This window comes from Protopterus annectens, chromosome 15.part0, assembly GCF_019279795.1.
Source record: "Protopterus annectens isolate FY-2018-M chromosome 15.part0, PAN1.0, whole genome shotgun sequence".
Taxonomy (NCBI): Eukaryota; Metazoa; Chordata; order Ceratodontiformes; family Protopteridae; genus Protopterus; species Protopterus annectens.
Window position 1 is genome coordinate 362,478,156 of NC_056749.1, and position 13,220 is coordinate 362,491,375.

The following is a 13,220-nucleotide window of genomic DNA, read 5'->3' on the forward strand; positions in this document are numbered from 1 at the left end:
ATGAAGGTACCAAAAAAACAAAATAGAAATGGGACGAGAAAATATGGTGCTTGCAAATATTGTAAGTATTTAATGACCTCGGATCAATTTACTATTAGAACAACGAGCTACTCTGTTAGGGGATCATACACATGTGATTCTAAGGCTATTGTATATCTGGCACAGTGTGGGCAGTGCCCATCATTTTATATAGGAAAGACGGAGAGACGCTTATGGATAGAATGTATGAACATTTATACGCAATTAGCAAGGGTAAAAATGATAATGCTCTGGCAAGACACTGTGCCAGGTACCCAGACCATGTATTTTCGTTCATGGCCATAGACCAAATTGTGAAAGACTTACTGGATTTTAGCTTTGTGAATGACCAATTTTTAAAATTGGAACTAGAAAAGAAAGAATTAGCGTGGCAGCTTCGTTTAGCTGCAAACAGAGACCCAGGGTTAAATGAGTGTTGTTCAATTTCTTGTATTTTAAAGATAAAAAGTTTACTGAGATAGTTCATTTTTTATTATTCTTATTGCTGTTGGTGTTTGTCATTGAAGGCCCTTGAAGGTGTAATTAGAACCAAAACACAGCTTTGTAAGTAAGCAGTATTTAGCAATACTTACTAGTATCAGCATAGTTTAAGGTTTTATTATATATGCCATTTTAGTGGTACTTATGTGTAGTTTTAGAGTATAGATGTAAGTAGAAGAATTTAGACATGATATGATAACATTATAACAATGATGTTTTTCATTTTTTAATGTAAAAAAATATTTAAGTGACAATTCTGGTCAGGCTTTTAAAAAAAACTTCTGGTTCAGTATTACATAAAAGAAGTTATTTGAGTGTATCGCTTTAAATTCAAGGGATACAGCAATTAATGTAATTACCGACATCTGCCTTAACTTAGTGCTTTGTTTTAAAATGCTTTGAACTAGTGTTGTTGGTTGTCTGAAGAAGTTCTGATATTTATCAGAACGAAAAACGCTGGTGCAGCGTTTTACTTTTACCTTTGTTTTGGTGAATAAAGCAGTGTTTTTACAACTTCTGGTACTAAGTACATTGGATCGGATTATTACCGACAGTTACCTGAATTTTTGTACCTGCATGTGCCTAGCCTTTGGAGCTGACTTACCAACATTCTTTTCTTAATCTCCAAGATATGTTTTAACATTTTAAGTCCTTTTCTACCAATATTTTCAGCTGCAGCATACCAAGCTTATCTTTTAACTTAAACATTTTTTGTCTTCTCATATACCCACAAACAATACCTCTGTATTCTGTACAGTACACTTGCACCATATTTATCCAAAATACTCCTCCATAAATCAGCACAACAAAAAATGCATATAATTCCCAACATACAATTCCTAACAAAACCCATAAACTGTCCATAATCAGATTCCAAAAACATCCTATATAACATGGAAAACTGGCTAATCTTTTTTCAGAGAGTATTGGACATCCTACTCAAACAGCGCTGAGATAGGCCCCCTCACCACATGCTGGTGTCTTACACAGGTATTGGGTTTGCCTCATCATCTCACAGCTCTGACTATAGCTGACATGGCACTTAAGGTTGGCATTTCTTGTCTTCTGTCAGTTTGGGCCATGATATCTCATCTGATTAGAGTAAATCTTCTCACACATGATTGCAGGTGGTTTGCTCAGCTTGCCATAGTTACCAGAAATTTTGTTGCTAAATAATAAAAGATATGATTAGCCCTCAACTATCATCTTCAATGCAAATCTTTAAGATAGCATGCATAACAATCCCCTAATAGTTCATCAGCAGAAGCCCAACCCAGTATGCTTTGCAAACATCATTATGCCAGTTTTAGCCTTTGATCTTTATTGAACACAGTTGCCACAAAATAAATGATTAATCTGAGTATCTGCATAATGTTCTTTACTTTTATTTATATATTAAGAAATAAGCTTTAGTAGTAGTAGTTAATCATTCCTAGACTGATATTTTATATTTATTCAACAGGAATGTACAAAATGTATAAATAAACAATGTTTTTAGTGATTTTTTTTCTCTTTTTGCCAGTTTCCACTGAGACCTGATTTCCAGGGTCTATATTAGATAAATGAAAGTTTATCTTACCGAACGCTAACATGAGCGAAAATCCCGGAACCCGAACCTGGTATTGTGAGATCGCAGTACAGTGAAGATGGGAATATTTGCCCTTTCCTCACTGTAGTGCAATCTCGGAGTTGGAATATATATTTAGTGAGGGGCGCAGCCCCCCACGATTGCAGTTTCGAGTTCTGGGATTTTCGATAATGTCAGCGTTCGGTAAGATAAACTTTCGTTTATCTAATATAGACCCGATTTCCATGATCTCTCACATTTCCTGCATAGTGGAGGCATACTCTAAACATGCTACTTCATTATGTGGCTCTCATTATTATATATAGGGAGACCTATTAGTCATCTAGGATAATAGCACTCCTTTGACCAGGAAGCAGGAAAGCTATGCTTGAGCTGTCTCACTGGTAGGCAGGTGGCTTTTAGCATTATACCCAATCCATTGCCTGAAGTTAAAGGTTTATGTCATGAGGAAAGAATGCAATGGCACCAGCAAGGGATACACCCCTTCCTTAATAGTGACATAATTCTCATGTGCCTAATCACCTTACAAGTGCCTGACTCCTCTCATCATGGCCTTAGTATCACTGCCAATTTTTAAATGTCCTAGGCGCGCACTCTTCTGGCAAGTGCCTACAACCTCATCCCTGAAAGAGCAGAGCAGGCTCTACCTCTCTCTTTCCTCTCATCACTGGGTCCTTCAGCATACAATCTGCTAATTAAATTCAGGTCAGGGTATCACCCGCCACTCTGTTCCCCCAGGGAAGACAAGGGTTTTGAAGTGACAATTAACTATCACTGCTTTGGGGCACAATATGTACTTGAATCATTGTTTTATACCTATATCTTATCAAAAGTATTGATACTTGTATAGATCAACACATCAGTATACATACCATTCTTAGCATAACCTTTGGTTTAATGCTTCTTTGTGATGTTTGTTTTTGCTTGCCAATAATGTGTTCTAACCATCTACAAAAATGGGAACCTGTGCTACAAGTAAAGAAATCCACCTTAAAATGACCACTGGGAAACATAATTCCTTCGTTTGTTATTCTGAAAACTACCTGTCACACTCTCAAAAGCTATACACAAAGATTTATCTTTTTCCTGATCTAACTCCTCAAAAATCAGAACCACATACTTTTGACAGTGTGAAAACAATTGCATGTGTCATGGTGACACGCACTTTCTTATACACACACACACACACACACACACACACACACACACACACACACACACACACACACGCTTTCAAAGAGACAGCTAGGTGAAAAAAGACTATCAGATTTTTACAGAATGTAATATTTTATTAGTATCAAAAACAAGTCAATGTAATAGTTTCATACATAAATAGCTATCCTTTAGAAGTATTATAACAGTAGTCTGAAGCAGAGTGAAAACTGATACAACTGCAAAGCTTTTGGGTAATGTATACCAGGTAAATAACTGATGATGAAAAAAACTGCATAACTATTGCCACTGTATGCCAATACAGAATTTCATTTTTACTGATTAATAATAAATATACAACATGAAACCCATCATTCAGTTTCACAAATACAGATGCATCGTAATCATTCTTTAAGAAAATATATCTGTGCACTTTCCAAATTATGAAATATACTATGTCATTAGCTGCATGCTAACGGCTTATGAACAAAAGCCAAACTTAATAGTTTTGCTAGTTTTTAATATCCTTGTAAATACATTTTCTGTTTAATTCAACATTTTTTTACTCAAAGGCAAACTCTATTAATATGTTAATATTTCTGATTTTTATAGAGATACAAAGAGTATTAGTACTCATTTCTTGAGTGATGCATTTCAGTAAATAAATGATCTGTAAAAGCAGAATGGTCATGTACTATTTGTTACAGGCTCTGTTGGTGAAATTCATTATTTTATATATGCTAAAAATAGACTATACAAGCTGTGGTTAACGTGTGATTAGACCAGTTGATGCCTTTGCTTTAAGCAGCTTTGATTTGTGTTAAAAGAAAAAAAAATGACCACGGTGTATTAGATGGTGTGTTCATATCTTATAGCCTACACGGGATCAGCATACTTGCTAATTTTCCAAGCAGAAAGATTGTTGTACAAGTTAAAACAACTCTATTGGTAAACTGTGTGATAGATTACGGAGCAACTTAAAATGATGGTTAAATCACTGTCAAGCCAACATGCTTAAAAGGTTAAACAGTATTGAAATCCAGTTATCATGAACAATATAGAATCAGTTGAAAAATATCCAGGAAGATGGTTCTATGGCACAGAGGGATAAAGCCAACTCTGAATGAAATCCAGAAGAACAAATAAATAGTGGTCAATTTGCTGCAGAAGTCAAAAGGGGTAGAGTGAGTGAATTATGTTATCTTTCCTTCCTTTAGGGGGCAGCAGGTGGTGAACCCACTGCCTTTACTGCTACCTGACAAAGACTGGATTCCATAGCAATTTTCGTAGGCAGCAACCGGGATATGATGCTCATATCCCTGACCATGACAGTAAATACTGCGGCTGGAGCCTGGTGTGCACATGCTCCCAAGACTACTATTACATACCGCACACCACAGCACCCATGTGGTTAAAAGATTAAGGACATAAAATATAGATGTTACCACACTGTCTGTGGAGACACCAGGCAGTTCCCAAGCCACAGAACAATTATGGTCCACTCTTAAATTCGGTTGAATCTTGTGTGTGGGGGGGGGGGTGAAGATGCCCCGGACTTGTAGCATTGTGAGACACCACTTAGACATGGAGACCAAACCCTTTCATAGCTGCATGGATGATGGCCCACTCAGATTAATAGAGGGCACCTGATAGTTGTAAGAGCACAAAAAATATATTTAAGTGATGTGAAACAATGCCTAATAACAGCTAATGGACATTTGTATTCAGAGGATGTAAAAGTCAACATTTGTGCCTTTTGTCTAAAAAAACAGGGAAGCATTACACCTTGGATTTCATCTGCAAGACAGATAGCCTGAAAAGAATATATTTTGGGTATAGATCACATGTAAAATATGTCAAATTTGCATTCTGTATATACTGTTGAGAGACTTTTCAGTATTTCAAAATTTTTGGATAGGAAAATAAACCATACATATTTTACTACAAGCATATCTCAATACTAACTATAACAATGATGCTACTCAAACCAGTAGAAATCTACTGTTCATTAACACACAACCATGCTACCAAAAATCTGTATGTGAAATATGTTAGGCCAATATTTACTTGAAATAGTGATTCTTTATATTATTCTGATTTCAAGAAATCAATAACTCTGACACAGCCATTTTATATTCATTCCAAGTAAAGGAATGCCCATATTTAAAAAGTGAATCTTAGGAAAAAGTCTTATGAGCTTCCTGTAATAATGGAAAACAATACAGGTACAGCTACATGTCAAACTAGTTAGTAGATTTGCTTTCTTTTCATTGCACTTCAGCTTTAGCAGTGCCCCTTCTCGGCTTTATCGAGAAACAATATTTTTACAAGATCCTCCAGTTCTCTTCTGCATACTCGTGTTTTGCACATCTGGCTGATTTGGGCTTCTCCCTCTATGAATATTTTCCAGCGTTCTGAAAGCAGAAAGTATCTTTAAATGTTAGTTGGAAAAACAGCAATTTTAATGAGTCCATTGTTACTAAACAGAAATAGTCCTGAACACCCTTTATATATCCAGAGTTTATTAAAATAAAAAGTCTGACTCCACAACTGTTATATTTCAGTCTGGCTTATTTATGTGTATTTTACACACAAATTAGTGCATTATATTTCTTTTTGATCCTGTAAGATTTTGTCCACATTTCCCCCAAGGTGGTGAGGGAATGGGTTCTGTCCCTTTCTAAAGAGGTTTTGCCAAATCCACTGATGCTTCATTTACTGCCAAGCACACTGCCTTGGCATTAGAGAACATGCCACATCTGACGAACTTTTTTTCCCATACAGAGCAGAGTTAATAAATCCACATCCTGTTTGATAAATCAAGTTAAGTCAGCCTGCATCTTCCATGTAAAACTTGTGTATGTGAAATGTGCCAGCTATCCTGTGTTTCTCTGTTCTTCTCTTATCTCCCCCTGATCATTCAGTTCAGTAAGCTTTTGCAAATGTTGGGAACTAGGCCATATAGAACATCTGCCTGCATTTCACCAGATCAGTACATCTCTGATGCATGAAGCACAACCTCTTTTGTAGTTCATGGAGTTTGGTGATTATGCTCCCACATTCAAAAAACACAACTCACTTAAGCACTAGAATGGTGTGAGACCCAATCTTAACAGATTTAAGCAACCCTTGCTTAAGTTATTAAAGTCCAGTCTAGCACTTGACTGCAAAATCTGCCAGTACAGACCAGCAAATGACAGCGGCAGAATAAAAGATTTGTCTCTGCCTGCTACCATACTAAATTGTTTCCTCTTACAAACTGCCTTCCTAACAGTGCTCAGCAAATCATTAAGTGCCTTATGGCTTTGAAAGCTGGCAATTCACTTAGCGCTTTTTTTTTTTTTTTTTTTTTTTTACTGTAACTAGTAGTATATGGAGCAGATAAAGTACTATGCACTACAAAGAATTATGATTGGGTCTTCGATCATAACTTTCAATTATGTGTTCTCGACATGGATGCTAACATTTACCTCAAGAGCAAATTTCCTGGCAAACATGTCTCAAACACATAATTAACAGGTTATGATTGGCGACCCAATCAGAAACCTCTACATGGTAAACGTTTTATTACAATATAAGCAGTTTAAGATGCCTCTTAAGAGAAGAGCTACAGGATGCATTCAAGAAAGAAATGAAAACATATAAAACACAGATACTGAAATGCAATTAGCTGACCTCTGTCTCTCTCTCTCTCTCTATATTTATATATATATATATATATACACACACACACATATAACAATAAAGGAGACATTTGTTTTATGTAAAGTTTCTGTTTTCTTGAATTGCAATCCACAAAAAAAGAAAAAAGAAACCTCTTGCTGCTGGACTGAAGTCAAGAGTGAAGCAAACATTACAAATCCAATTTCTAACAAATTCATGGTTTGGAAGTTAAATGCCTGGATAAATTCTTCGAGAACAGAAAGTTTTGTCATTAGCAACATACATCTGCATTAAAAAATGTATCTTTTTATTTTGGCTGAGCATATCTTTTATTTTAATAGCAAAGCTATGTTTCATAGTACATGCTAAGGTGAGGAAGTGAAGCACAAAACCAGGCTACTTTAGTTATCTCAGTTTTAATCTACAACATTAGTTTGAAGATTACACTTCTACAGGATCTGTAATCAGTAGTCTTGTTTTGAAATTTTAATATTGGGAATACCTCTCAACAGTCCAGATTTTCACAAAATGTTCAGATTTTTCCTCATATATTTAGTCTATTCATCATAAAATGTGTTTTTTTCGGCAAATATTTGAGGATTGAGGTAATTAAATATTACCAAATAATGACATGCATTTGAGTTCCAGACTTCCTGTGCTTCAGAAATTACACAATTAAAACCTGCTATTCTAGCAACTTTCTAAGTGTATACAAGCAATATTTAAAATCTATCCCTATTTTGGGCCTTTGTCCCCCCATTATCTCTCTGTCCAGATTTTCTGTGCTAAGAGGTTGAGAAGTATGATACTGGACAGTCAGTAAGCCAATATCTGAAGAATAAAACACTTACACTGAATAAAAATAGATATGAAGTACTTTGTTTTGTCAGCTAGTTGACTGGTGCAGACCTAAAAACTTTCAGTTCAAAGTCAGGACCCCATGCTACATACCTGAAATGTCTGGTGGCAAGAGCAAGCGGTAAGCAGTTAGTGCTGAGATTCCCTGTATGGGCTGAAATCTGAAGAACATATTCTTTCATGTAAAATTTATAAAATAAAATCCTTGACAAATGTACCGATAATAAAACAAAAGCACGAGTCTTCTGGGAAAAAAATGAGCTAAACTGTCCATACCTGTTTCATACGGTTATACTATCTTATACTTCTTGTCTACTAACCAGGCTCCATACTCTGCAAGCGATGTGCTAAATTATATACATATCTGAGAACTGTTCCTTATCCAGTGATAGGGAAATTAGGTTCATAATTAAGTAATAGGGGATTAGGTTTGTAGTGAAGTACTAGGCCAGCTGCCTCATGGGCCATTTTAAACCTAGAAAATTTCGCTCAAAGTTGATAATCAAATCCTGTACCCTGTGTATGTGAGGTAAACAACTTAACTATTATGCCAACAAAACACCTTTCAATGTTAAACCTTAGCAAAATGTTTGTGTAGGCAGACAACTGAGATCATGCCTCTCCATGACTTGAAATGCTTTCCAGTACTTTTTTTTAAATTTTTTGGCGCACACAGTAGCTGCCCGACATCAGTTGTGTCCTGAACCCCTCTTTAAGCTTCTGCTCTAACATTTCTAGTAAATAGCTATTCTCTCATGGACTGAAATCATGTCAGCAGAGAAATGCATGCAAGCAGCTAGGATGTGGATAGAGAGGAAAATCAAGGCATCCTGGTTTGGCACCATCATGTAAGCTGTGGAGGGTATTTTGTTATGATCTCCTTGCTATCACATTCAATACCTACTGTGCATTACATCATAATAGTGCCACTGGACTAGAATCTTTGGTCGCCACTGTTACGACTACTCATCCTACTTTGTTGCATATTGCTAGATGCGTCTTCTGCCTCATTTAACCTGGGTAAATATTTTTGGTACTACGATAGAAATAAGCTTCAGTATTACCACTTTGGGGGCCCTTAGTTGTACAGAGGGTGATCTAGGCCACATATTAAGGGAGAATACAGGTGTTTATATACACAACAACATACTGCAAATTAACAACTGTCAAATATCTACTTTAATTATTTGCTATATTTTCTGTTCATTAATTACACTGGAAACTTACAAAATATGAAATACAGTAATGACAACATAAAATGGGAAAGCTTATTCTTACTGAAACCCCAAAAATAGTCGTGACAGACTGGAACTGATTTATTGCAGATCTACCCCATTTATGGTCAGCGGAAATGGACTTGTAGTAAATAGCTTTCAGATCTTCAAAAACTGAGAGGTTTTTGAGCCAATATATTTTCTATTATTTTAGGACATCCTGGAATCATCTCATGAATGTGTTCAAAGACCATGACTCTTTAGAAAGTTGTATGGACAAACTCCAACCAACTGGACAATCATCTTGGACTAATAAAGAAGAGTTTATGATATTAGTTTTTAGTTTATCAAACAAGAAGTGACAGTCATCTAATGGCAATTTTTATCAACCCTGTATTCATATTTTATTTATCAACACACAATAAAAACTACAGGCAAGAAATGCGTTATGTGTGCGCATGGTGGGGGTGGGGCTGCTGTTGATGGAATATGTTAGCTGGAGACTTACCCCTTGCAACCTTGGCCCATCCCAAACTTCTGTTGAATATGTAGTAATGGGATTACTCTGTTAATTCTCTCAACTGCCGATTTACAAATCCACCACTGCTAGAAGCCTTAGAAGTTTTTTAGCACATTCAAAACATCTCTGATTTCCTCTTCACATAGCATATATAGAATTGCTCCACTAAAATACTTTGAATTTTGTTTGAATGTTAATATCCAGTGGTCTCATTGCTAGACAGAGAAAATGATTAACATTTTGACTATACCAAAGGCACAGAAGTCTAGATGGATGTTAGTAACTACATCAGGTTTTTACCATGCATTTTCCTCAGTAATGGCACAATTAATTAATCTATCAACTGGCATTTGATTACCAGGAAATTCTGACTGGGTAGGAGCCCATTTTCAGCAAAAGCCCTGATAAAATTTTAAGAATAATAATTTTATAGTCTTTATAAATAATACAAAAAAACAAACACAGTTTAAATAATTATACCAAGTAACACATAATTTGAAAACAGTAGTGTTGTCACCTCATAGCAAGATGTTGTCCCATTCGATTCTCAGCTAGAGCATCTTCTGTGTGGAGGCATACGTGAATGGGGCGTGCCTTCGTTGAAGGTTGTGTGCCAGGGCTGGTAACCTGGTACGTAAAAATCCACTACCAATCATTAGCGGACCGGAGTTCCGCTGTGGCGACCCCTAACCGGGAAAAGCCTAAAGACACAAACAAATTTAAGAAAAGACAAGATATAGGATAATGATTTAAAAGTTAGAGAAATTTTAGCCTGTTTATAGAAAAAATAAGGTTAAGTTAGTATAATATAAACAGGAATTGCAATATTAATTGAGAGAAAAGACTGCTTATGGTATATTTACAGAGAGAAAGCCAGGGCAGAGAAATTCTTAGTAGTAAGGAAGTGAGTGAAGAGGGGAGAATAAGGAGATGTAAACTATGGATAGGTATTTGTCCACATTTAGGGATATAGTTTTATCCTGGTGTTGAGCAAGAACAGAGCCAGTTTTTGGCTAGGAAGTCTTTCAGAATGGTTTTGAAGGATGAGAGGGAGGGTATTGACCTGATGGATAGAGATAAGGAGTTCAAGGCCTTAGCAACATGGTACGAGTGCAGACAGCGCCCAGCAGATCTTTTAGGTTTTTGGACAGACAGGTGCTTTTGGTCATTGAATTGTAATGACTAACTAGGAACACAGTTGTGTAGAATGTTATTTAATGCCAAACAAGCAGATGGATTCTGGATAATTTTATAGGTGGTAAGAAGTTGTATATATGCTAGTTCAAAATTAATGATATCTGTCAATCTGCTACAGTAAAAAGAAACACTGACTGCCTTCCTGCTTAATGCTAGTAGGAACAATCTAAAACTCACAAAGTAAAACAGTAATAAATGATGTATAAACAAAACTCACCAAAAAAGACACAACCTTTAACATTTATTTTGAATATAAATAAACAAGTACGCATTTACAATAATTGATAAGCTGTCTACAAATAGATTTTCATTTTCTGCAATAAACCTATGATTTACCTAGTTAAATGCTCTTTTTCAATACAGTCAAATGAAAACCTGTATTAAACAGTTTTGCAAAATAATGCATGACCTTACAAGATGTAAGATATGATATAGATATATATATATATATATATATATATATATATATATATATATATATATATTATATATTAGAGTGTATGTCTGTAACTATATATATATATATATATATATATATATATATATATACATATACACACACACAGGCATACATGTGTTTATATATTTATATGTGTGTGCGTGTATGTGTGTGTGTGTGTGTGTGTGTGTGTGTGTATATATATATATATATATATATATATATATATATATGCACTGACATGCAAATTAAAAAAATCAACCTAACCACATAAAAGTCTGGCAAGCAGGAAACTAATTTATACACAAACATACTATTTCATATGGACAACAACAGCACCTTTATATTACATGACAAGTGGAGATGCACACATTACTGCGGCATTTCAATGCTGGTGTGGTATGTCACTGTAACTGACATCACGTAAGAGGAATTACTATGGTCAGTTCTTCTTTACACCACCCTGTCAGGGTCACCCTACCCCCAAAAAGGAAGTAGGTAACATACATTCATCCTGAGCTATAAACCTTTGTTGTTCCCACAATATGAATATTAAGGATATTTACACATTAATGTTATTATCTACAGGCTGTCCTATTTTAGTACATTTGCACTGTAAATACCTCACATGATTTTGGGGCTTAATTGTGGAAAATACTACATTGTTCATATTGTGTTTAACAAGGCTTTAATGGTCTTGGCAGCAAAACTATAAAAAAGATAGCAATACTTATTCATTCAGTTCTTAACCACATAAATTGACTAGTCTGGAGAAACTTTTCAGCCATGAACTAAGCCATATGATAAAGACAACAATTAGGAATGCATTCTGTAATTTAAGCATAGATTGCACAAAATTATGTCGACATGCAGTTTACCTTGAAAAAGTTTGTAGAGGTGCATGTATGCTTGGCATTTCTTTCATAGGCATACATTACCCTAAGATGAGATGCATAGAAGAAAACTTGGCATCTAGCTGATTGATTACATTATGTAAACTACAGCTTGTAATATTACTAGGACCTTAATGAGTTATGATGCAAGTTATTAAATGAACTGCCCCATGTATTAGAAACAGTTGTATTTGTTCTGTTCTTTGAGGTGGACTCTCAGTTTCTCATCAAATATTAGGTAGGTGTTAGCGTTACAAGAGCCATAACGTACAGCTGTGCAAGTTGTACTTACTAAAATAGCAGATGTTTGAATTCCTCACTGATGCAGTAGCCTTTGGCTATTTTGGATGTATCCTGCTCAGCATATAACTGTCCACTTTTCAAAAATATCTGGCTTCCTCCCACACCTACACTCTGCTGACTGGCTAGCCCCTTGGAGGGAAATCAGCAGTCAGAGGGTAGACAACTTCAGGACTTTCTTGCCTAAACAAAAAGAGAAAGCTTATTCATCCTGAACCCCCCCCCCCCAAAATATATAAATATGTAACTTTTATCCCAACTATGTACAGTAGAAGTGGGATGGAGGCTGGGTGTGACTACTGCAACAGTAAGGAATTCGAACATCCACTGTTATGGTAAGTGCAACTTACACAACTATACTAAGTCAATTATTTTCACTTCTGCAGCATCCTTTGGCAATTTGTGTTTATTACCAAAACTTAAGCAGCCCAGGAGGAGAAAGGATAAGTGTCCAGGAGCCCATGCAGAATGGTCTTAGAATTAAACAATTATGGACATGGAAAAGGAATTTAGTATGAAATGCTTTTGGAAAGTATGGACAATGTTGTTACCTCTAGAATGCTTCTAGAGTCCATCACTTTCCAATATGCCATCAAAGGGAGCAAGGTTCTGTTAAGACTGCAGCTTAATCCTGCCTGGAAATGTTTTAACTATGGTAGGAAACACAAGGAAAGATATAGTAAGGAGCAACCAACTGGAATTACCTGAAATGATATAGGTTTTCCTTTTCTAGTAATATACTAGGATAGTGGTTCCCAAACTTTATGGGCCAAGACCCACTTTTGAAAATGGTAATTTTTTGCAACCCACTACTTGCTACTAGCTACTACATGGTTTCCTGTCAGTCTGCTCAGTGGAGATATAGACATGCACTCTA

General features: G+C 35.8%; 1 protein-coding gene across 1 annotated transcript in view; it reads right to left on the bottom strand.

The window, feature by feature from the left end:
• Positions 1-3,384: 3,384 nt before the first annotated feature.
• Positions 3,385-13,220, bottom strand: part of CHRDL1 (chordin like 1) — a gene marked incomplete in the record, with an annotated part of 1,250,701 nt that continues 1,240,865 nt past the window's right edge. Inside the window, 1 exon segment of the mRNA XM_044057267.1 lies at positions 3,385-5,673. Within this exon segment, the coding sequence (XP_043913202.1) occupies positions 5,543-5,673 (131 nt within the window).